At 35.4% G+C, this 25,179-nt stretch overlaps 1 protein-coding gene and 1 long non-coding RNA gene across 2 annotated transcripts in view; one reads left to right on the top strand and one right to left on the bottom strand.

The window, feature by feature from the left end:
• The window catches only part of LOC146396026 (uncharacterized), a 157,569-nt gene that overhangs the window by 70,677 nt on the left and 61,713 nt on the right, over positions 1 to 25,179 (bottom strand). The gene's annotated exons all lie outside the window — the stretch shown is intronic.
• Positions 1 to 25,179, top strand: part of PPP1R1C (protein phosphatase 1 regulatory inhibitor subunit 1C) — a 140,451-nt gene that overhangs the window by 44,801 nt on the left and 70,471 nt on the right. Inside the window, exon 3 of the mRNA XM_021075102.2 lies at positions 23,179 to 23,216. Coding sequence (XP_020930761.1) covers positions 23,179 to 23,216 — 38 coding nt within the window. The remainder of the gene's footprint in view (positions 1 to 23,178; positions 23,217 to 25,179) is intronic.

Below are 25,179 nucleotides of genomic sequence, written 5' to 3' on the forward strand. Positions count from 1 at the left end.
AACCATCTGTTTTTCACTTTCAGTACATTATTCAAGAAATTACATGAGATATGCAATAATTTATTATAAAATAATCTTTGTGTTAGATGATTTTGCCCAACTATAGGCTAATATATATGTTCTGAGTATGGTTAAGGCAGGCTAGGCTAAATGGTGATGTTCATTAGATCATTTATTCATTAAATTATGTTCATTAAATGCATTTTTGACTTATGATATTTTCAATTTATGTTGGGTTAATCAGGACATAACCCCATCACAAGTCAAGGAAGATTTTATATATATATATATATGTGTGTGTGTGTGTGTGTGTATGTGTGTATATATATATGTATGTATACATATGTGTGTGTGTATATATGTGTGTATGTATATATATATATCACATTTTCTCTCTTTCTTTTTAAAAAAGTTTTATGGCTGCATCTGTGGCATCTGAAAGTTCCAGGGCCAGGGACTGATCCAGCTGCATCAATACTGGATCCCTTTTATTTATTTTTTTGTCTTTTTAGGGCCGTACCCATGGCATATGGAGGTTCCCAGGCTACGGGTCTAATCAGAGCTGTAGCCACTGGCCTATGCCACAGCTACAGCAATGCCAGATCTGAGCAGCATCTGTGACCTACACCACAGCTCACACCAATGCTGGATCCTTAACCCACTAACTGAAGCCAGGGATGGAACCTGTGTCCTCATGGATACTAGCAGATTCATATTTGCTGAGCCACAATGGGAACTCCAGTGCTGGATCCTTTAGCATACTGAGCCAGTCGGGGATTGAACATGCACCTCTGCATAGACCTGAACTGCAAAAGTTGGATTCTTAACCCACTGCACTGTGGTGGGTAATCCCTTTTTTTTTTTTTTTTAAATTTTATACATACCACATTTTCTTTATTCATTCATCCATAAATGGCTGCTTCCTTAACTTGGCAATTGTACACAATGCTTTCGTGAAGATATTTGTTTTCATTTTCTTTGGATAATTACCCAGATGCGGAATTGCTGGATCATAAGGTAATGCTATTTTTAATTTTTTGAGAAACCTCCCTATTTTCCATAGTGACTGGGTATAGTATTCTTGCTTGGCAGGTGTCTTTTTTTTTTTCCTTTCAGCACTTTGAATATATCACTCCACTCTCTCCTTGCCAGCAAGTTTTCTGCTGAGAAATCATCAAGCTATCAGTGAAAAGTCTCAAGAGAGTTCTAATTTATGTATCTCTTTCTCTTATTACTTTAAAAATTCTCCCTTTGTCCTTGATTTTAAACAGTTTTATTATAATATATCTAGGGAGAACATATTTTTGAATTGAAATTTTTTTAGAGCTCTCTAAGCTTCATGAACTTGGATGCCCAAATCTTACCCCAGATAAAGGAAATTCTCAGCCGTTAAAAAAAAAAAAGGTTTTCTGCCCCTCTTCTCCCTCCTTTTGCATTCATAGCTTATCCTTTAATGGTATCCAGTAGTTCACACAGTCTTTCTTCCCTCTTTTACATTCTTTGTTTCTTGCTCTCCTCTGACTGGATAATTTCAAATACTTACCTTCTACCTCACTGATTCTTTCTACTCCTTAATCAAATCTGCTGTTATTGATTACTATTACATTTTTCATTTCATTCACTGCCTTCTTTAGCTCCAGAATTTCTACTGAGTACATATACACATATACACAGAAAGAAAAGTCACATAACCAGGAATCAGGTGTTCCTGATATTGTTGAATTGTCTGTGTTTTCTTGTAGTTCACCGAGATTCTTTTAAACAACTATTTTGAATTCTTTGTTGGGAAAATTACAGATCTCCATTTCTGTGGGGTCAGTTACCAGAAAATTATTGGGTACCTAGGATATGTCATGTCTTTGATATCTTGCACTACTCTCTTCACATCTGAACAAGTAGTTACATACTCTAGTTTTTACTGACTGGCTTTAGGAGAGAAATACCTTCTGTCAGTGTTGTTAGGGATCCTGAGGTTTTCTTAAATCTTTTCTATGGCTATTCCTGCTCCACACTTCTTGCTCCTTCTTGGGGTGGTGGAATTCTTTAGATTGTATACCTTCTCTAGATTATGCAAAGACAGGCTGAATGCTAACAGTTTCCCATTTGCTTTTCCCAGGACAATGCTGAATGCTTAAGTTTGTGTACTCTCTTCCAATACCACGAGCTGAGACAGCTTTTGTGCTTGCTCCAGCCTACTACAAAAGCTTGCTCTTACTGCCCTTGAGGGCTAATGCAGGACCTAGCCACAGTGTGTGTGTGTGTGTGTGAAGTGTGCAGAGTTTTGGGTTCAACTGGGAGGGCTCCACATGCAGGGCACCCCCAGGAGCTCCTGGGTGGGCTTCCTGATGGAGTCTGCAACATGGTTAGTAGGATCTCTTTAATGCCCATTGAGAGCCCTGGCTGCTGGTATCCCAGCTTCTCCTCATGCCTTAGTTGTACAGCACACTTCAGTATTCTGGATAGACTGAGAAAGAAGTGGGTCTCTTTTGCAGGATCACAAACAACTGGGGAAGCTGGGTGCACCTCACAGGCTACACATCTTCCCTACAGGAGAAAATGTGGGCATAGAAGGTCTCTCTCAGGGCCAAGCTGTGTTAACTTGGGGGAGGAGTGATGTGGATAAAGTGAAACTCTTCTTACCCTCCTCAATGTATATACTCTCAATTTTGCTCCAACCGTGTGCTGGAGATTTTCTACTTGGCTCCTGACTGTCTCAAAGGCATTGTGATCTGTGAGACTGTCAAAGTCAGTGTTCTCTGAGGGTAAAATGGAAAAAAATATTTTCATGATGTAACTCTCCTTGCGTAAGAGTTTGGAGTGGATATTAAGTTCTCCCACACAATGCTAAATTTCTGTTTTTTATTTGCCCATAATATTGAAAAATTTACTTTTATATTTATACAAGTATTGATCTACTTTTCTATTGTTCCTACGGTGCATAATAAATATTACCACTAGAACTGAAAACATGAACTAATTACTAGCCTACTTGAAAATCCTTTTCTATGTTGGCGTCTTGCATTATTTCATCATAATTTTGGTCAAAAGCATTTGAGAAGTGATCTCAAATGGTCCTGTTCAAACTAGCCCTCTGTTAAAGATTTCCTATTTTTCTTGAATTGCATTTTCCAATATTGAAGCAAATTAGAAGGCTTTGTCACATTTTGAAAATCTTAAAGCTCATGTGCAATATTTAGATAGTAGTACAGTAACACACTGAATATTTAAAAAAAAACCTTTTTATCTGAAGTTTTCCAAAATTTCTAAAAATAGAATATCAATCAAGATTAGAAAAAAACTTTATACAAACCTCTTATCTTATAAAAAGGTTTTACAAATGTAGCCATCTGTAGTAAATAAAGTGTATAAGTCAAGAAAATGTAATTGAAGGTTAAAAAAGAAAAAAATATTCTGAGACCAAAGTAGTCATGTAACATATGTTCATTTGTGTATTAAGATAGTTACCCTTCACCCTACAAAATCTGTCTTGATATTTGCTTCCTTCCTTAGACTGACAACATCTGACTATGTTTATTTCTTTGGTAGCTTCATAGTGCTTATACTTTAATTTACAGCATATTTACCTACAATCCTTTGATATAACGTATGGTTATTTCTTTTTTTCAATATGTGTTTTTATACCATTTTTCCAAACATTTTGTGAACTTCTGATAATCAGGGTCAGTGCCTACTTTTTTCTTTTCTACATATAAAACTTTCTCTTCCATTTACATGTCAGATTACACTTTAGTCAATACAAAATAGTACGATCAATTGGACTATGCAGTTGTATTCACTGAAAATGAACTAGTGAACTAGAATAAAAAAGTTATGACTCATTTTTTCCCTACAAATTTGGTGAAATCTCAATTATAAAATAAAAATGAATGCTTCTTGATCTTTGTTCAATTAAATCCAAGTATATACTATTCCATGTCACTGGTAAAATGCTAAATATAAGCAACTTAGTTTAGATTCTCTAGAATGTAGAGCCTGAGAAAAGGATTGGGCTAGAAGCACTTTATATGGAATGTTACCCCAGAAAACAAGAATGAGTGAGATAAGGAAGAAAGAAAAAGGAAAAGACTCATTATCAAGGTCATTTCTGTGAAATGGAGGCTCAACTATGTTGCGATCTCCTGAGAAGCACATAGACAGACTTTCTAGAGCTGCCCGCCTGAAGAACAAGAAGCTAGAACTTCTATTCACTGTTTCCACTCCCCCATTGTTTTCCAATTGTCCCCCCAGGAACCCTAACTCCATCTGTGGCTGATTATCCTAGAGCCAGAGAATGCCCTAGGGAGAAAGAGGGAAGATAAATGTGGCATTTCTCTTTTGAGGCTTTGAAAAGGGTTTCTGGACCCAATTCCAACATGGGTATGTGGAAGCTTCCCTACATCAACAAGCAATTGTAAAAACACCAATAGGGTATCTGATAATTCAAACAATTCTAATCACCACCTACTCAGAGACAGTATCGGATTTCACAGGTTGAGAGCCCAGTCCTTCAAGACTACCTTCCATTTCAGATGCTAGCTACTAGCCTAGGTGTTACCTGTGCCACTAACTGGTTATGAACTGGAGGTTCTTATGACTCCTTCCTTGGGTTTCATTAATTTACTAGGAACAGCTCAAAGAATTCAGGAAAACTCATTTACCCACTAGATTACTAGTTTATCATAAAAGGATATTAATAGATTCAGATAAAAAACCAGATGAAGATCTACATAGAGCAAGGTCCTGAGCTAGGAGCTTCTGTCCTTGTGGAGCTTGTGGCTCAGAACAGTGGCACACGGAAACATTCTGGTTCCACAACATGGAAGAAGAAAAGGTCAAAAACTGTCCTTTTTGTTTTTTATGAAGGCTTTATTACACTGTCATTATTGACAAAGTCATTGACCAATGGTGACTGATGCAATCTCAAACCACTCTCCCCTTCCCTGGAAATTAGGAGGTGGGACTGAAGGTTCCCCTAATCACATGGCTGGTTCTCTTGTGACCAGCCCCTGATCCTTGGGTGGGATCCAAAGTTATCTTCCCTGAAGTGTTTTCAGGAACTGAGGATAAGAGTTCAAATATCGTCTTATTGTTCTTATCTCAGATGAAGGCAAAATTTCAGATAAGCAAATACATATGTTTCCTATAAATCACAATACTGCAGGTTTTCTCTTTTCTAGGGCCGTACCAGTAGCATATGGAGGTTCCCAGACTAGGGGTCTAATCGGAGCTGTAGTTGTCGGCCTATGGAAGAGCCAGAGCATTGCCAGATCCGAGCCGCGTCTTTGACCTACACCACAGCTCACGGCAACACCAGATCCTTAACCCACAGAGCAAGGCCAGGGATGGAACCCGCCACCTCATGGTTCCTAGTCGGATTTGTTAACCACTGAGCCACGACGGGAAAACCTGCATACCAACTGTTAAGAGGGGGCATCACATGATGAGAACAAACAGTATAACATGAGTTATGGAAACCAAGTCACATGGAAAAGCACCAAAGAAGTCGGGAGTATAAGCTTGAAGAGAAGGTAGGAGAAAAAGATAGGTTTGATCAGCTAGAGGTGAATCTGAGTTTTTTTGGAGCTGTTTACTGCAGCTATGACTGAAACCAGGTTTGGGCTGACAGGATGAGACACAGGATATCAGAAGCATCTGCTACAGTAAGCTATCTTTAAGAAAACTTTAATGAGAATATATATATATATATATATATATTTTTTTAGGGCCACACCCACAGCATATGGAGGTTCCAAGGCTAGGGTTCTAATCAGAGCTGTAGCCCCTGGGCTATGCCACAGCTACAGCAACCCGGGATCCAAGTCTAGTCTGCGACCTACCCCTCAGCTCACAGTGACACTGGATCCTTAACCCACTGAACAAGGCCAGGGATGGAACCTGAATCCTCATGGATACTTGTCAGGTTTGTTAACTTCTGAGCCATTATGGGAACTCCAAAAATATTTATTTTAAAAACTTCTTCTTAACCTTCAAATTGAGTATGCAACTCCAAATACTGAGACACCAGAGAAATCAAAGACAAATTGACTGGTAAAGGGTGATAGCCAAATATTAGAAGAGCAAGAGAACACATATCAGCATTTTTTCCAACTAACTATTCATGGTTACATTTAGATGAGTGCAAAATGCATTTGGTCAACCACTTTATATTCAAATTCATGTGTGTGGAAATAAATTTGATCCATCTGTTCCTGAATTTTTTTAAAACCGCCAACATTTTCTTTCACAAGAACTGATTTCCAAGGAGTCTTATGATAGCCCCAACCTCTGCCAAATCTGCTCAAAAAGTCAGAAATATGGATGTTGTACTGAACCTCCTCAAATATACTGGCTTTAGTTTGTTTGTTTTTTTTATTTACTTATTTATTTTGTTTTTAGGGCTGTACCTGCAGCATATGGAAGTTCCTTGGCTAGGGGTCAAATGGGAGCTGCAGCTGCCAGCCTCAGCCACAGCCAGATCCAAGCCATGTCTACAACCTACACTACAGCTTGCAGCAATGCTGGATCCTTAACCCATGGGCTAGGCCAGGGATCGAACCTACATCCTCATGTATACTTGTGGGGTTCTTAACCTGCTGAGCCACAATGAAAACTCCTATACTCATTTTGAAATAAAAATAAGCAATAAACAAACAAAAGAATATCTGATTTATCTGCTACAATAGCATACATGTTGAAATTAAGCATAAAGTAAGGGGGAAGAGAAAGTTCCATACAGTATCTATCTTTACTACATATATGCCCACATATAGTATAATAAAATGATTAACCTAGACAACAAGCCATGTCTAAGCAGCTTACATATGAGCCACTATTTTAAGTGTGGAATGGATGATCCAGGACAAATTCATGCCTACTCTGATGAATGACTTAGGTCATACAGGTTACAAATGAAGTTTTCTATCTACCTCTTGGCTACTCCGTTATCTCCTTACAGGCCTCTCTGCCTCAATCTATCCCTTAAACTGCTGCTATTACTCAGAGTGCCTACCTAGGTCCTTTGCTTCTTTAGTTCACCATGTTCTTACTGGGCATTTAAATTCTTTCCCATGGCATCAGTGACACCTAGATGCTGATAACTTTCAGCTACATCTTCAGCTCGGCTTTCACTTTTGAGAATCACTATTCCTGAAATCTTCCCACTTAGATGGTCAATAAGTATCTCAAAATCAACAGTTCCATAAATACTCAAATTATGACCCAGAAACTGAATATATTCTTTGGCTGCCTTTTCTTTCTTTGCCATCACCTTCCAACATCCAGTCAAGCCTCCAAGCCCAGTGCATTCTTTCTCTGAAACATCTCACTAATCTAGTTCAAATCATCATTTTCCATCACTTGAATTACTGTAATACTTCCCTAACTGAACTAACTATACCCAGGATGGCTTCCTCCAAACAATTCTCCACATAACTGTCAGAGGCTCTTTCTACAAGAGAAATCTGATCATGCCTCTTTCTGCTTAAAATGTTTTAGTGGTTTCCCATCACTTTTAGAATAAAGTCCAGCTTTTCAAAGTAGTTTCAAAGTCCTAAATTATCCAGCTTCTTCTTAAGTCTTCAATCTCCTCTCTCTGAATTCACCCTTGGCATACAAATATGTGAAAGTTTTGTCAAATTTCTAAAAAACTGTCACATTCATACCTCAGGGACATTCCCACCAATAGTTTCTTCTGATTAAAATCTAGTCTCCTCCCCAGTCATACCCCATCCAATCTCCTTGTCTCATCAACTTTCCTGTCCCACCTACTTTTGCTAGATCATATCAGTTTAAATGTCCTTTCTTCTAGGAAGCCTTTCTGGCTCTTCCAAGGCTAAATTTGATGCCCCATTACGCCTTGTGTTTCTTCTGTTACAGCCCTTATTTTATCACACTGTACTGTAGTTGTTTGTATATCAATCTCTTTCAATAGGGTTTAAACTTTCCAGGAGGGTTAAATGCCAGTTCCTAGCAGGATTCCCAACACATGCTATATAAGCAATGAATTACTGTTGAAAATAAAGGATGCATTTTAGATCCATGGGACAGCCTTACACAGAAATGCAGACTATCATAAACTGCATTTAAGTATGAGTTTTCATCTAATTTTCCTCTTGTATCATAATTCATAGGAAAATGTTTTAATTTCAGTTTTAAGGCTTATACAAACATAAAGCTATTTTACCAGTTGATACACACACACACACACACACTTTTCTGTTTTCCTATCTGAACTTGGTGCTAAACATATTAAATGAGTGTTTAATTATAGTACTTTGTCCTTTAATAGTTCTTTTATATGCCTACTATAAATAATCTTTGTTTTTTAGAGCATACTGTGAAATCCTCTAGTAAATTACTTTTGAGACAAGAAATTTGAGAAACTGCATGAAGGTTAAGATTTCTAGGACAGATAAAATACTAAGAGATGGAAAGAGAACTAGATTACAGAGATATTTAATCTTCTGCTCTTTAAAACTGAGTAAATAAAGCATAATTTTTTTGAGATATATTACTTGGACTGTCAGGCAAATATTTACAGATGTTCTAAGACAAAAACTAACTTTTGTATTTTTCAAGTCTACAAAAAGTTATGTAATGTAGGGTAGAATTTTAAAGATACAGTTCAACTTGCCTTTCTTTCTGTTACTAAAAAAATATTTACCACTGATAATAGGATGCCTTAAGTTGATAAAGCTATGAAAATATTACTGTGTGTTTATAGGGACCTAAATGTATTTAATGTATAGACACCTTGTGACTTTAAGCAATATATCTTTCATCTATAGCTAAAAAAGGGATTTTTGCCTCTTGTAGTAGAGAATTCTGGTTGAAAGAATATTGTTACTTTATGTCATTTTACAACTGTTTGTTCATAATAGAGTTTCTCAGATAAAATCATTTCAAACTTCACAATGGTATGTCCACACAGTCAAAATGCAAAAGATTTAGAAAAAAAATTAAATTATTTTTCAGTGGAGGATCTCAAATAACATGACTAAGAATTGGGAATCTGATTTAAACAATAAATCCTTTAGTTTACCAGTTTGATCAAGGTATAGAGGTTCCAAAATTGCCTTATGTCCACTTATATTTATCTTCACAAGAATACATGTAAACATAATTTTAAATGTAGCTTCGCTTCCCAGTTTTTTGGGGGGAGGGGGGTTTGGCATGAACTGTAACCCTCAAAATTTGTCTTCAGAAGTTATGAACAATTCAGATTAGAAATACATTGGTAATACTTTCAGGTTGAAAAACTGTGTCAAGTAATTAAATCTATGAGATAAAAAGAAACATTTTAGAAATTTAAATTTATAGTCCATTACCTTTTTTAGAAATGGAAACTATTCCATTTTCTCTGATGGTCTGATGTAAGTTGCAAATCAGATTTAATAAGTCCCTGTCAATTTTAGCAGCCAGTGAAAAAAGAGAAAGGATTCTATGGAGTAGAAAGAGTACTGAATATTCCAAATTTTGGTAAGCAGCTAACTCTGTTCTCACATCAATGCCTCTTATATATATCTCTAAAGTAGATTTTCTCAAAATTCCCTAACAGCACCATTCAAATAATTAACCTCTGAATAATTTCTCATGTTCACCTCAATCATTTCTCCTGTTCTTACTAATAAGGCACCTGGCTATAGGACTTCATCTGGAGACTCTGCTAAGAATACCTTTGAGGAATTTTATGTGCTAGAACAGTGAAATTTTAGCATTTTAAACTGGCTAAATCCTAAATTATTCATACCCTAACAATGAAAGGAATTAGGTTTATTAGGTCAAAATGACATAGAGCACACTGCTGAGAACATAAGTGCTTGTTAAATAATTAACTGGTTGTCCACATAATCTGAAACATCTGATAATTATTTTAAATGTGTAATTGATTGATTAAAAAGTATGATTTATAATCAGTTATCTAGGTAATTCTATGAAAAGGGGATGGAATTTTTTTAAATTAGAATTACTTGAATAAGTGTGGTTGTTTAAACAGAGTTCATCTCCAAAGAAAACTCATACATTAAGTGAATCAATTTGCTTTCCTGGAGCAAATGCGGGAAATCCAAACTCCAAAAAGGAAGCAAAACTTTACCAAAGATTGAAAATTACAACTGATAAGATGATGCAATGTTCTTTGACCCTCACACAAACTGGTATTGTGGTAGGATAAAATATGTTTTATAAGAAAAACCAAGTGTATAAAAATCGAGAATACTAATGAAAAACAGACATTTGAGGTTTTAAATGATCTGATTTTGTTACTTTACTGTGTTTGGAAGTGGCAGCAGAAATCATGAAATATAAGCATAAAGGTAGTTTGGAATATTTCTAACCTCTATCACAAGACAACTATTGGTCAAGAGTTCTTTCGTAATAAACCAACATGATCCATCTTGTGTCCTCCTTGTCATCGCCTTCACTATTTCCACACAGAATACTTTGTATCTGGTTCTTATTGGTTGCCCCTAAAATGAACTGTTTGGTGGGGGGCTCTGAGAGATAAAAATCTATTTGGTAATGAGGTTATACCCCTACTTTCATCAATTAAAAGTGGAAAGCTATAAATAATATCAAGAAGAAAAACCCTGGAGTTGTGTGAATCTTGGCACAACAGTGTGAAACTATCTCTAGTGTTTGCTTCTTTTCCCCACATTCCCCTTTCCAGTGCATATAAATTCATTGCTCTGGTGGTTTCAATTTGGGTCCCAGTCTTGACTAATCTAACAGCTCATAGAAAAACACAGCTGAAACCACTGCCTGATGGCTTAACTCACAGCCTCAAATGAGAGGCCTCCAACAGAGCCCAGCAGGTTTTCAGCAAGGCTTATGGATAGCTCATTTTGGAAAGTGAAGAGTTTGATAGTAAGCCAGAAAGAGAGGTTTTACAATAGCCATCTTAGGAGACTTTATCTAGCTCTTCTAAAAAGAAACTGCATATTCTACTCACCTACTGTATGGAAGAAATACCTGATAGATTTTTCTGGCACTCTAAACTGACTGATTCTATGCTAGAATGCTAAAACCACAAGGAAATGACAAATTTACATGCAAAATGAAGAGTTGAGCTGTGCACAGCAATTTCTTTCATTTGTATTTGATTTATTCTCATTCACTTCTGAAGGCTTGTGGAGCTTGTGGGTCAGTGATGGTTCTTGAAATAGTAAACCTAAAACCTTCATGGAATTTTTGTCCTTGACACTGTCCCTCCCTGTATGGCTCAACTATTGATAATCTCATCAATAGCGGTGATACAGGGTCTCTGGAAAAAAAAAAAAAAAAAGAAAAAAGAAAGAAAAAAGATATTTAAGCATGTGAGATACAAGCATAGAGAATCAGCTGAAACATGATAATTTAGATTTCACTGCTGTTTTCAGAGATCTGATGGCAAATTCCTTCTGAGACTGTCAAAGATAGCACCAACATCTTTGGCATTAAATTTCTAAAGCATCTCAAAAAGAGAACTATAAATTGCTTTTCTTTGTTGCTACTCTTCCGTGGAACAGAATTAATTTTTCACCACAAAATTTAAAAAGAATGCCGAATGAAAATATAAATATACTTAGGATAGTATCTCAGTTTTCTCCCAAAGTAGATAAGCTCATTTTTAAACAGAGTGGAACATAACTGGTAGATATGTAGAACATTCTGAAGTGGAACATATAACTGAAAGATATGCTCAGCATTCTAAATGGTATTATTCAAATAAAGATAAACTTACCAGAAATATTTCAGGAACCATATTGCCATAATTATACTCAAAAAGAAATTAAAAAATTTTAAGTTTCCAATATTTTAAAATTAGAAATTAGAGAGGGAGTCTTACTAGTTCAGCTTTGACCCAAAGAAAGAAATATATATATATAAATGCGAACCTGCAGGCTTGGTTTGATATATCATCTTCATATTGGAAGGATTTTACTACATATAAAATCCTGGGTTGACAGGACCTTAAGTGTTACTCTCTAATTCTACTGTTTTGTGGTTTTGGTCCATTTTTTTTTCTTGTGGTGAATAGTTGGAAGGACCTCCATTCTTGTCTGCTTTGAAGAAAGAATCCAGTAAAGAAACTAAGATTGTGAAAATATAAAAGCATTTATTTAGAAACAAAACATGTGTGGAAGAAGCACATGGGCGAGCTTGGAGTGAGCTGAGTGCAATAGGGGTGTCTTAAGTTGCTTAGAGGGATAATTTTCCTTTTTTTTTCTTGGCCAATCATCTTCATATTTGCTCCTGGTGAGGGCATGCATCTTTCAGCCAAGATGGATTCCAGCTGGTTTTTTCTCCCACCTTTTATTCTTCGCCTATGCTGAGGACCTTCTCTGAGCATGTGTCTGGCTGGGAAATCCACAAGAATGTACCCACCCAGGGCCCAATGCTCCTGCTGGTATCCCATCCCAAAGTATCAGCAGGAGACCAGCTGCAGCTGCTCAGCCTGCGGCGATGTATCTTCTACTTCAATTTTTTTTTTTTTTTTTTTTTTTTTGCCACACTTGTGGCATGTGGAAGTTCCCAGCCAGGGATCAATCCTTAACTACAGTAGCAACATGAGCCTGGATCCTTAGCCCACTGTCCCACAAGGGAACTCCATCTCCTACTTCAATTTATTATTGATTTTTGAAGATATTTTTTAAAAAATTGGCTGCTTTGAAGATTTTCTCTCTGATTTTCAGAAGTATTGCTTGCATATGAATATAAGCAATTTTCCTTTTTTTCTCTCTTTTTTTTTCCTATTACTGTTTGGGTTTTGTTAAACTTTTTCAATCAGTGTCATCTGGTGTTTCTTGTTTGTTTTTTTAAGTCTTGGCCATATCTCTTCTTTCTTCTACTTTTGGGACTCCAATTACCCTTATTTTATACATTCTTGACTGTGTCTCAAATGTACATTATTCTCTGTTCTCTTTTTTTCCATTTTCTTTTTCCTCTGTGTACTTCAGTTTGGGTAATTCCACTGACTTGTCTTCTATTTCATTAGCTTATTTGTATCTTCTGCTAGATCCAATGTGCCCTTAAAACAATTCACTCAATTCTTAGACTTCCCATTGCAGCACAGCGGAAACGAATCCAACTAGTAACCATGAGGTTTCAGGTTCAATCCCTGGCCTTGCTCAGTGGGTTAAGGATCTGGTGTTGCCGTGAGGAGGTGTAGGTCGCAGATGTGGCTCATATCCAGTGTTGCTGTGGCTGTGGTATAGGCCGGTGGCTACAGTTCCAATTAGACCCCTAGCCTGGGAACTTCCATATGCCACAGGTGTGGCTCTAGAAAGGACAAAAAAAAAAGAAAAACAAAATAAGGAATTTTATCACTGAAATAGAGTACATGAGAAGAAACAATTTCATGAACTTCATCAGACAAAATTCTCAATTTAAGAATCCAGTGGATTGGGTTTTGTTTTCTTTAGGCCACACCTACCATATATGGAGGTTCCCAGGCTAGGGGTCTAATTGGAGCTATAGCTGCAGCCTATGGCAGTGTCTACAGCAATGCCGGATCCTTAACCCACTGAGCCAGGCCAGGGATTGAACCCGAAAACTCATGGTTCCTAGCACTGAGCCACAATGGAGAACTCCTTTTTTTTTTAAATTATTTATCTTTAAATCAATTTTGTTTCCTTCTACTTTTATTGAATGTATTAATCATAGTCTTAGATTGCTAACTTCAATGACCGAATTACCTATGAGTTGGCTTCTATATTTCTAGTTCCAATAAGTGGTATCATTGGCCTGACGTGAATTGGTTCATACTACCCCAAGCAAAATCTCACATTTTATGTTAAGGCAGTTTTCCCCCACCTTTTGTTGTAGGTCTGTGACTAACCCATGTAATTTCTAACCAATCAGTCTTTTAGTAGCTTTTTTCTCACTACCAAGGCTTTCAGTAATGGTGTGCATTGTCTTAATACTAGGTTTCATGAAAGTTGATCTCCATTACATATTCTTAGGACCCTACAAGCTTGTCCCGTAGCTTGAAATCCTAATTCTGGTATTTAGTTCTGAACTGCACCTAAAAATCTGGTTCTATCTGATGACCATTGTTTCAGTTTTGTCTTTTGGATACAAAATTGCTGCTTCTACCACTCACTTTTGACTGCAAGTCTTTGCTTGTGTCTGTGCTGACTCTTAAGAGCACCTTGGGACTAGGTTCTCTGATGGTAGGATCATATTCTGACATGCATGTCCCACAGTCATTTTAAATATTTTATTTTTCCATACCCTTGCCAAAATAAATATTATACTACTTCACTTAGTCATATCTGGCCATCTGTCATCCATAAACTAGTACTTAAATTTATTTACAATAAATTAGAGTGTAAATCAACTGCAAAACTGAGAGAAATTTAAAACAAAAGTGTTTCAACGTTGAAGATTTTTTTCCACTTCACTTATCAATTTGTATTTATGTCAATTTCATGATTTTATTACTGTACTATTATTTACATATGTTTCCTAGCACATGAGTCCCAGGGCACATTTGACTGCAATTTCAACCAAACTGTATTACAGAAGTCAAACACTTCTTCTTGACTAACTTTAACAAAAAGGAAACAGAGAGAAAACATAAAATAACCAAGCCCTAACTTATGAATAATTACATTAAATTTATTTGACCTAAATACACCAATTAAAACAGAAATTGGCACAGTGGATAAAAAAATCAAAACAGAGTTCCTATCATGGCTCAGTGGCAACGAACCTGACTAGTATCCATGAGGACACTAGTCTGAAAACTTCCATATGCTATGGTTGCAGTCCTAAAAAGACAAATAAAAGAAAGTATTTTCTTGGGAGTTCCCATCATGGATCAGCAGAAAAGAATCTGACTAGCATCCATAAGGATGCATGTTCAATCCCTGGTCTTGCCCATCGGGTTAAGGATCTGGCATTGCTGTAGTCAACTGTGGTGCAGGTCGCCGATGTGACTCGGATCACGTGTTGCCATGGTTGTGGCATAGGTTGGCAGCTATAGCTCTGATTTGACCCCTAGCCTGGGAACTTCCACATGCAGCAGGTGTGGCCCTAAAAAGACAAAATAAATAAATAAATAGATATAACCTAATTAATAACACACTGTATGATTCAATTTATATAACATTATTGAATGACAAAATTATAGAAATAGAGCACAGGTTAGCAGTGGCTAGGAACTGGGAATCATGGAAGAGAAAGAGATGTCACTATAAAGCAGTAACAAGGGGAAATCTTTATGGCCACAGAATAAATGTTTCTTGATTGCAGTGGTAGGAATCTACACATGATAAGATGGCATAGAACTATAAACACAGATTGTATCTATGTCAATTTCATGATTTTATTATTGTACTACAATTATATAAAATGCAACATCAGGGGAAACTGAGTAAAGGGAGGCTTGTTTTGCATGATTCTAAAATAACTTCTAGGAGTTCCCATCATGGGTCAGTGGTAATGAACCCAACATTTTTATATCAATTGTCAAATATAATGTAGAAAACTTAAGAGGAGAATTAAGGTGACCTATGGACTTGAACCAGGACTTATGTCATCAGTCTCTCCGGTTCTCAGGATTTAGTTTGTTCTTTTCCTTCTAATTTCTTAAGTTATAAACTTAGGTTGCTGATTTGAAATCTTTCTTGATTTTAATTTGAATAGTTACAGCTATACATTTTCCTCCTAGCATCTGTGTCCCTTAAGTTTTAGTATGTTGTGTTTATGATTTTTTTCTTTTATTCATTGAGTAAGAGTCTTTAGTTTAATTTCCACAGATTTGTACATTTTCCAGTTTTATCTTTGTTATTGATTTCTAACTTTATCTGTGTTTGAAGAAGACGTTTTACTATACCTTTAAAACTACTTGAGAGAGTTCCTGTAAGTGGCTCAGCAGTAATAAATCCAACTAGTATCCATGAGCTTGGATCTGGCATTGCTGTGGCTGGGATGTAGCCTGGCAGCTATAGCTCCAATTCAACCCCTAGACTGGGTACTTCCATATGCCACAGATGTGGCCCTTAAAAAACAAAAAAAAAACAAAACAAACAAAAAAAAAATCTATTGACTTAATTTGTGGCTTAACATATGGTCTGTCCTATAAAATGTCTTATGAGCACTTGAGAAGAATAGGTATGCTGCTGTTATTGGTAGAATATTCTGTATAGGCCTATTAAATCTATTGGTTTTATTATGTGGATTAAATCCTCTATTTACCTACTTATCTTCTTCCTGGTTTTTCTGCATATTTTTGAGAGTGGAGTTGTGAAGTCTCCAACTATTAATGCAGAATAGTCTATTTCTCATTTCAAATTCTGCAGTTTTGCCTCAGATACTTTGATGGTCTGTTGTTAGGTATATAGATATTTATAAGCTTTATAGCTTCTACACTGAACCTTCTGTAATATATAATATTCTTATTTGACTTATAACTTTTTAAAATTTGAAGTCTATTTTGTCTGATATTAGTATAGTCACCTTGCTCTCTTTTGGTTTATATTTGCATAGAATTTTTTTCTACCCTTTGACAGCCCTATTTTTATATTTACACCTTAAATGATCTCTTATACATATCAATCAAGCTGACAAAAATTAAAGACAAGGAAAAATATTAAAAGCAACAAGGGAAAAGCAACAAGTAACATACAAGGGAATCCCCATAAGGTTATCAGCTGATTTTTCATCAGAAACTCTGCAGGCCAGAAGGAAGTGGCATGATATATTTAAAGTGATGAAAGTTTAGAACCTACAACCAAGAACTTTCTACCCAGCAAGCATCTGGATTTGATGGCAAATTCAAAAACTTTGCAAATAAGCAAAAGTCAAGAGAATTTAGCACCACCAAACTAGTGTTACAACAAATGCTAAAGGATCTTCTCTAGGTGAAAGAGAAAAGGTCACAACCAGATACAAGAAAATTATGAAAGGGAAAGTTCACTGGTAAAGGCAAATATAAAGTAAAGGTAGGAAATTATCATAGACAAATATATCAAAAACAGCTATCATGAAAAAAGGAGAGTAAAAATGCAAGATACTAAAAATGCATTTGAAATTAAGAGAACAATAGCTTAAAACAATCTTGTATATATATATAAGATATACAATCTTGTATATATATATAAGATATACAATCTATAACAATCTTTCTTATATATGTAAGAAAACAATCTTGTATGTATATTGGTTTTATTATATATATACACTGCTACATCAAAACATCATAGGAACTGCAAACCAAAAAACTACGATAGATATATACAAATAAAGAAAAAGTAATCTAAACACAACATTAAAGACAATAATCAAAACACAAGAGAACAAAATTGTAAGGAAAGAAAGACAATCTACAAAATAAATTTGAAACAATTAACAAAATGTCAGTAAGTACATACATATTGATAATTACCTTGAATATAAATGGTTTAAAAGCACCAATCAAAAGACACACACTGGCTGAATGGATACAAAAACAAGACCCATGTATATGCTGTCTACAAGAGGCCCACTTCAGATCTAGGGACACACAGACTGAAAGTGACGGGACAGAAAAAGGTATTCCATGCAAATGGAAATCCAAAGAAATCTGGAGTAGCAATAGTCATATCTGACAAAATAGACTTTAAAATAAAGAATTTACAAGAAATGAAGGACACTGCACAATGATCAAGGGATCAATCCAAGAATAAGATATAACAATTGTAAATATATATATACCCAACATAGGAGCACCTCGATATATAAGGCAACTGCTAACAGCCAAAAAATGAGAAATTGACAGTCATACAATAATTGTGTGGGAGACTTTAACATTCCATTTACATCAATGGACAGATCATCTAGATAGAAAATCCATAAGGAATCACGGGTCTTAAATGACACATTAGACCAGACGGACTTAATTGATATTTTAGAACATTCCATCTAAAAGCAGCAAAATAAACATTCTTTTCAAGTGCACATAGAATATTCTCCAGAATAGATAACATTCTGGGCCATGAATCAAGCCTCAGTAAGTTTAAGAAAACTGAAATTATACCAATACTATGAGATTAGAAATAAATTATGATTAAAAAAAAACCTGTAAAAAATACAAACAAGCTAAACAATATGCTACTAAACAACCAATGGATCACTAAACAAATAAGAGAGGAAGTAAAAAAAATATCTAGAGACAAATTACAGTGAAAACATGATGATCTAAAATCTCTGGGAGGTAGCAAAAGCTGTTTTAAGAGGGAAGTTTACAGCAATTCAACCTTACCTCAGAAAACAAGAAAAAAATCTCAAATAAACAACGTAACTGTACACCTAAGGCAACCAGAGAAAGAACAAAACAAATACAAAATTAGTAGAAGGAAAGAATTCATAAAGATCAGAGCAGAAGTGAATTAGATAAAGTCAAAGAAAACAATAGAAAAAAAATGAAACTAAAAGCCAGATATTTGAAAAGATAAACCAAATTGATAAACTTTTAGCCAGACTCATCAAGAAAAAAAAAGGAGATGGCTCAAATCAGTAAATTAGAAATTATAAAGTTACAACTGATACCACAGAAATACAAAGGATCATAAGAGATAACTAAAAACAGCTATATGCCAATAAAATGGATAACGTAGAAGTAATGCACAAATTCTTACAAAAGTACAATCTTCCAAGACTGAACTAAGAGGAAATAGAAAATATGAACAGACCGATCATAAGTACTGAAATTGAAACTGTGATTAAAAAAACTCCAAAAAAACAGAAGTCTAGGACCAAATGGCTTCATAGGCGAATTCTATCAAACATTCAGAGAAGAGTTAACATCTATCCTATTGAAACTCTTCCAAAAACTTCTAGAGGAAGGACCATTCCAAAGCTCATTCTACAAGACCACCCTCACCAATATACCAAAACCAGACAAAGATACCACAAAAAAAGAATATTATACGCCAATATCACTGAGGAAAACAGACACAAAAATCATCAACAAAACATTAGCAAACTAAATGCAGTCAATACATTAAAAGGATCATACACTATGATCAAGTGGAGTTAGCCTAGGAATCAAGGATTATTCAATATCTGCAAATCAGCATGATACACCACATTAACAAACTGAAGAATCAAAACCTTATTATCATCTCAATAGATAGAGGAAAACTTTTAACAAAATTAAACATGCATTTATGATAACAACTCTCAGAAAGTGGGCATAGAGGGAACCTACTGCAACATAATAAAGGCCATATATGACAGACCCACAGCTAATATCATTCACAAAGGTGATAAGCTGGATGCATTTCTGCTAAGATTAGGGACAAGACAAGGTTGTTCACTCTCACTACATTTTTTTTTTTTTTTTTTTTTTTTTTTTTTTTTTTGGCTGCACCTACAGCATGCGAAAGTTCCCAGGCCAGGGATCAAACTCACACCACAGGAGTGACTTGGGCCTCTGCAGTGACAATGCTGGATATTTAACCTGCTCTGCCACAAGAGAACCCCCCTACTCTCACCACTTTTTATTCAACATAGTTTTGTAAGTCTTAGTCATGGGTATGAGAGAAGAAAAAGAAACAAAAGGAATCCAAATTGGAAAAGAAGTAAAACTGTCACTGTTTGCAGATGACATGATATTCTACATAGAAAATTCTAAAGATGCTATCAGAAGACTACTAGAGCTCATACATGAATTCAGTAAAGTTGCAGAATACATTTTTACACAGTAGCAATGAAAATCAGAAAGAGTAATTAAGGAAATAACCCCTTTTACCATCTCATCAAAAAGAATAAAATACCTAGGAATAAACTTACCTAAAGAGACAAAAGACCTGTACACTGAAAACTGTAAGACACTGATGAAAGAAATCAAAGATGACACAAACAGATGGAAAGATACTGGAAGAATCAATATTGTCAAAATACTATACTACCCAAGGCAATCTACAGATTCAATGAAGTCCCCATCAAATTACAAATGGCATTCCTCACAGAACTGGAACAAATTATTTTACCATTTGTTTGGAAACATAAAGGACCCTAAATAGTCAAAGCAATATTGACAAAAAAAAAACAGAACTGGAGGAATTAGGCTCCCTGACTTCAGACCATACTACAAAGCTATAATCATCAAAACAGTATGGTACTGGCACAAAAACAGAAATATAGATCAATGGAATGGGACAGAAGCCCAAAAATAATCCTAAGCACCAATGGTCAACTAATCTATGGCAAAGGAGGCAAGAACATACAGTAGAGGAAAGACAGTCTCTTTAATAAGCGGTGCTGGGAAACCTAGACAGCTACACAGAAAAGAATGAAATCAGAACGTTCTCTAACATCACACACAAAAATAAACTCAAAGTGGATTAAAGACCTAAATATAAGGTCAAATACTATAAAACTCCTAGAGGAAAACATAGGCAGAAGGCTCTTTGACATAAATCACAGCATCATCTTGTTTGATCCACCTCCTAGAATAATGACAATAAAAACAAAAATAAACAAATAGGAACTAATTAAAATTAAAAGCTTTTCCACAGCAAAGGAAATCATAAACAAAATAAAAAATAATCCACAGAATGAAGGAAAACATTTGCAAACAAATTACTGACAAGGAATTCATCTCCAAAACATACAAACATCTCATGCAGCTCTGTATCAAAAAACAACAAAGTCAAAAAATGGGCAGCAGATCTCAACAGACATTTCTCCAAATAAGACATAAAGATTGGAGTTCCCATTTTGGCTCAGTGGTTAACGAATCCAACTAGGAACCATGAGGTTGCAGGTTTGATCCCTGGCCTCGCTCAGTGGGTTAAGGATCCGGCGTTGCCATGAGTTGTGTAGGTTGCAGACGCAGCTCGGATGTGGTGTTGCTGTGGCTGTGGTGTAGCCTGGCAGCTGCAGCTCTGATTAGACCACTAGCTTGGGAACCTCCATATGCTGTGGGTGTGGCCCTCAAAAAGACAAAAAAAAAAAAAAAAAAAAAAAAAAAAAAAAAAAAGACATATGGATAGCCAAAAAGCTCATCAAAAGATGATCAACACCACTAATTATTAAATAAATGCAAATCAAAAAACTACAATGAGGTATCACATCACACTGGTTAGAATGGCCATCATCAAAAAGCTACAAATAATAAATGCTGGAGAGGGTGTGGACCAAAGGTAACCCTCCTACACAGCTGGTGGGAATATAAATTGGTATAACCACTACAGAGAACAGTATGGAGGTTCCTTAAAAAACTAAATATAGAACTACCATATGATCCAGCAATCCCATTCCTGGGCATATATCTGTAGAAAACTGTAATTTCAAAGATACATACAGCCCAATGTATACAGCAGCACTATTTACAATAGCTAAGATGTGGAAACAATCTAAATGTCCATCAACAGAGGAATGGGTAAAGATGTGGTACACAACAGAATACTACTCAGCTATAAAAAAGGAATGAAATAATGCCATTCGCAGCAACATGGATGGACATAGATACTATCATACTAAGTTAAGTAAGTCAGACAGAGAAAGACAAATATATCACTCATATGTGGAATCCACTTTTAAAAATGAACTTATTTACAAAACAGAAGCAGCCTCACAGATTTCAAAATCAAATTTATGGTTACTAAAAGGGAGACATGGAGGGAGGGATAAATTATGAGTTTTGGATTAACACATATACAGTACTACATATAAAATAGAAAACTAACAGTATTGCACAGGGGAAATCTACTCAATATCCTGTAATATCCTATAATATCCTATATATGAAAAGAATCTGAGAAAGACTGAATTATGTATATGTATATCTGATTCAATTTGCTGTACACCTGAAACTAACATAACATTGTAAATCAACTCTACTCCAATAAAATAAAAAAAAAATAAAGTGAGTCTCTTGTAGATAGCACATAGTTGGATCATGTGTTCGTATCCATTTTGCTAATCTTTGCCTTCTGGAGATTTTAATCTATTTATATTTAAAGTAATTACTAATATGGAAAGACTTTCCTCTGTCACTTTGCTATTTGTTTTCTATATGCCTTATAGCTTTTTGTCCCTCATTTCCTGAATTTCTCTTTTTTATGTTTAGTTGATTTTTTCTAGTGAATTATTTACATTTCTTTCTCATTTCCTTTTGTGTACATTCTACAGGTGTTTTCTTTGTAGTTACAATGGGGATTAAATTTAAAATCCTAATGCTATAACACTGTAATTTGAATTTATACTAGTTTAACTTCAATAACTTACAAACACTGTGCTCTTTCACATGTCTGTCCCCACCCCTTTTGGTTATTGATATCCAAAACTATATCCTTATAGATTGTGTGCCCCAAAACACTAATAATTCTTTAAATTCATTAGTCTCTTAAATTATGTAGAGAACAAAATGTGGAGCTACGAGTCGAAGTTACAGTTGTACTAGCTCTTAGATATTATTTGATGAAAGCCTCATTCAGGTTTTAAACCATGGCATCAGTCTCTCAGCTTTGGGACTAACCTAACAGTCAGGAAAGGTCAATTGGGTCTAGAAAACAAGAGGAAGAATCCATGCCAAGTAGGTGAGGAAGTAGGAAAGAAGCCCAGCCCAGAAAGTCCTCCTTCTGTGCAAGGGAGGTATGTGAGCACCTCTTTCTCATCTTTTCCCTTCTTCCCAACACTTTTTTATTTACACAGGCTGTGTGGAAGTTGCCAGAGAACTGTCAGAATAAATATTTCTGGCAAAGTTACTGTTTCTTTTCAGGGGCATGCAGAAAAGAGGGTGCTGCCTCTCCTAGAGTCAGTGATTGGGCTGAGTGGAGAAGTAGGTTTCCTCTGCTTAGTTGTCAACTTAAGGAAAATTTACAGAGGCTACAGTCAAGAGCGCAGCAAAATCCATGAGAAGAGGAGGTTGTTTATGCCTTAGCACTGTGAGGTTAATGATGCCAACAGCTGCTCTAAGAGTTGTTTCCCTGGCTCCCCTTCTAGACTGCTGGGAGGTGGGCAGTCTGGGATTTCAGGAGGTGTGTTTTCTTACTGCCTTTTAAAAACCTTCGGGAGAGAGTCATCTCGGAAGAGAACCATCTCTTTCTGCCCTTCTTTTCCCTCTTGGCCACTAGACTAAGCCACGCATATTGACTAAGCATAAGGCAATTATTAAATCCTTCTGATCCATGTTTTTGAAAATGTTAATATGCATATTATAAGGAAAAATATCACTTTTCTAATAAATTATACCTATTTATCTTGCAGAAATAGATGACAAGAGGGTGACCAACACACAAGCAGAAGTAAGTTTTCTTATACTTTGTATAAATGTGTCCAAACCAATTAAAAACCAGTTTGATTTGCTGTGATATAAAATATATCAATATAATTGTGTTTTAAAAAGTATTTTGTTTGTCCTTCTTGGCTGCACAAACAGTAAACTGGTGTCATTAAATCTCTACCTCTAGGTTATCCTTGATTCTCTACCTATGAAGTGCTCACCCCTGAAAAAATTTCTAAAATAAACTATTGATTTCAGAGGCAAGATACAGCATTGATCATTTCAATTTAGTGTCTGGTCATATATGACCACCACAGCTGAGGCAGCCAATGTTGGAAATCCTAGAACAAGAAGGTGGGGGACAGGCATCTCTTAAATGTTTTCTGGTGTGTGGAGCCAAGAGCAGACCCTGAAGCCAGAGTTTCCATATATGCATGTAGGATTTCAGAATGAAAGTATGAATCAGAGAAGGCTAGGGAGGCTGATAATAGTCATAGAATACAAGAAAATGAGCAAACATGGATCCAGAAATGGAACATATATTGAACAGGACTCGTGCAGACTTACTGGTCAACTTCCATGGCCACATGAGTAGACACAGGGCAACACTAGGTGGAAAATGCAGAAGGAACAAAACAGCAGAAAGTATCTCTCAAGACTTTTCTAAAAATTTAACGAGACTGTAAATGTGAAATGTTTTGAAAACTAAACTCTTACATAAATCTAGTTCAGCTTGAGATGGAAATGTTCTAAAATTAGGTTGTGATTATGGTTGTACAGCTATAAATATACTAAAATTCATTGAATTAAAAAAATAAAAAATGTACAGTTTTTATTACTTAAGTTTTACCACTGTTACTAAACAAATTTTATGTAGAATTAATTTTCTACCCTAAAAAATAAAAATAAATAAAAATTTAAAAATATTTGATTATGTGTGTGGAGATAAACATGTAAGAAATCTTGGGAGTAAGTGCTTCTCAAAATCAATCAGGTGTGATGGGATATAGTAGAGGTACATCCACAGTATCCATCATCCACACATTTACATTAAGGTAGAGTTGCCCTGCCTGCACCTGTATACAGTAGACTAGTACCAAAACATTCTATTCTGGAGAAACTTGCTTGTACCATTTACATTGGTTGATATGGATTTGGTAACTATTTAGTTGAATTTTTTACTCTTTAATAGATTGTTTTCACAGCAGCTAAATACCAACATCTTGATGATTCCTCTGAGTGCGATTAAGTTTTAGTATTGAACAAACATGCCTCAAGAACTATTAGCAACTTTGTGAAAACAGTTTCTAGTTTTTTTCCAGACCCTGTACATTCTATTATTTCTAACATGCATGGAAAGCCTAGAATAATCCTCAAAAAAATATTGTAATTATTTATACTTGAACTTTTCAAAGCAAAAATAATTGCTCCAGACACTGTCTTTGCTACACTGAAATAGAAATAAGACTATTAAAAAGGAGTCTTTGACATAATCTGATCGAAACATAGACCATACATACATATAATTTATTATAATAAGTAATACTTTATACATATATACATATCTATCTAAACTTGAAATATTATTTGTGTTTTGACCCTAAAGTATGTTCCTGTGTTCCAATTTTGTCATTTTAATGCAAAACTTTCTTCCTCAATAAATTAATTCTGATCCAGCATACTTATGTAAGACTGTTAAATAGCAGTTTTGTTAGGAAAGATCCTTTGAACATATAAAAGAATATTATGTCAGCATTGTAAATCCAAGTAAATGTAGACATTCGATTAAACATCTCAATTTCATAGGGTTACAGATTGATGTTACATACCAAGGACTCTCATTAACCCCCCCATAACTATTAACAATTCTATGAACAGGTATAGTTATACCATGGACATAACTTTTACGGTATATTCTACTTACATTTTTTTTCTAAAATGGAAAGGATTAGTACTGTCTTTTTTTCTCTTTCTTTTAAAAATAA

The sequence above is a fragment of the Sus scrofa genome, chromosome 15, assembly GCF_054392235.1.
Source record: "Sus scrofa isolate SSC_HxYL_T2T_F1_AM1 chromosome 15, Sscrofa_HxYL_maternal_Yorkshire_Landrace_v2.0, whole genome shotgun sequence".
NCBI classification, from domain to species: domain Eukaryota; kingdom Metazoa; phylum Chordata; class Mammalia; order Artiodactyla; family Suidae; genus Sus; species Sus scrofa.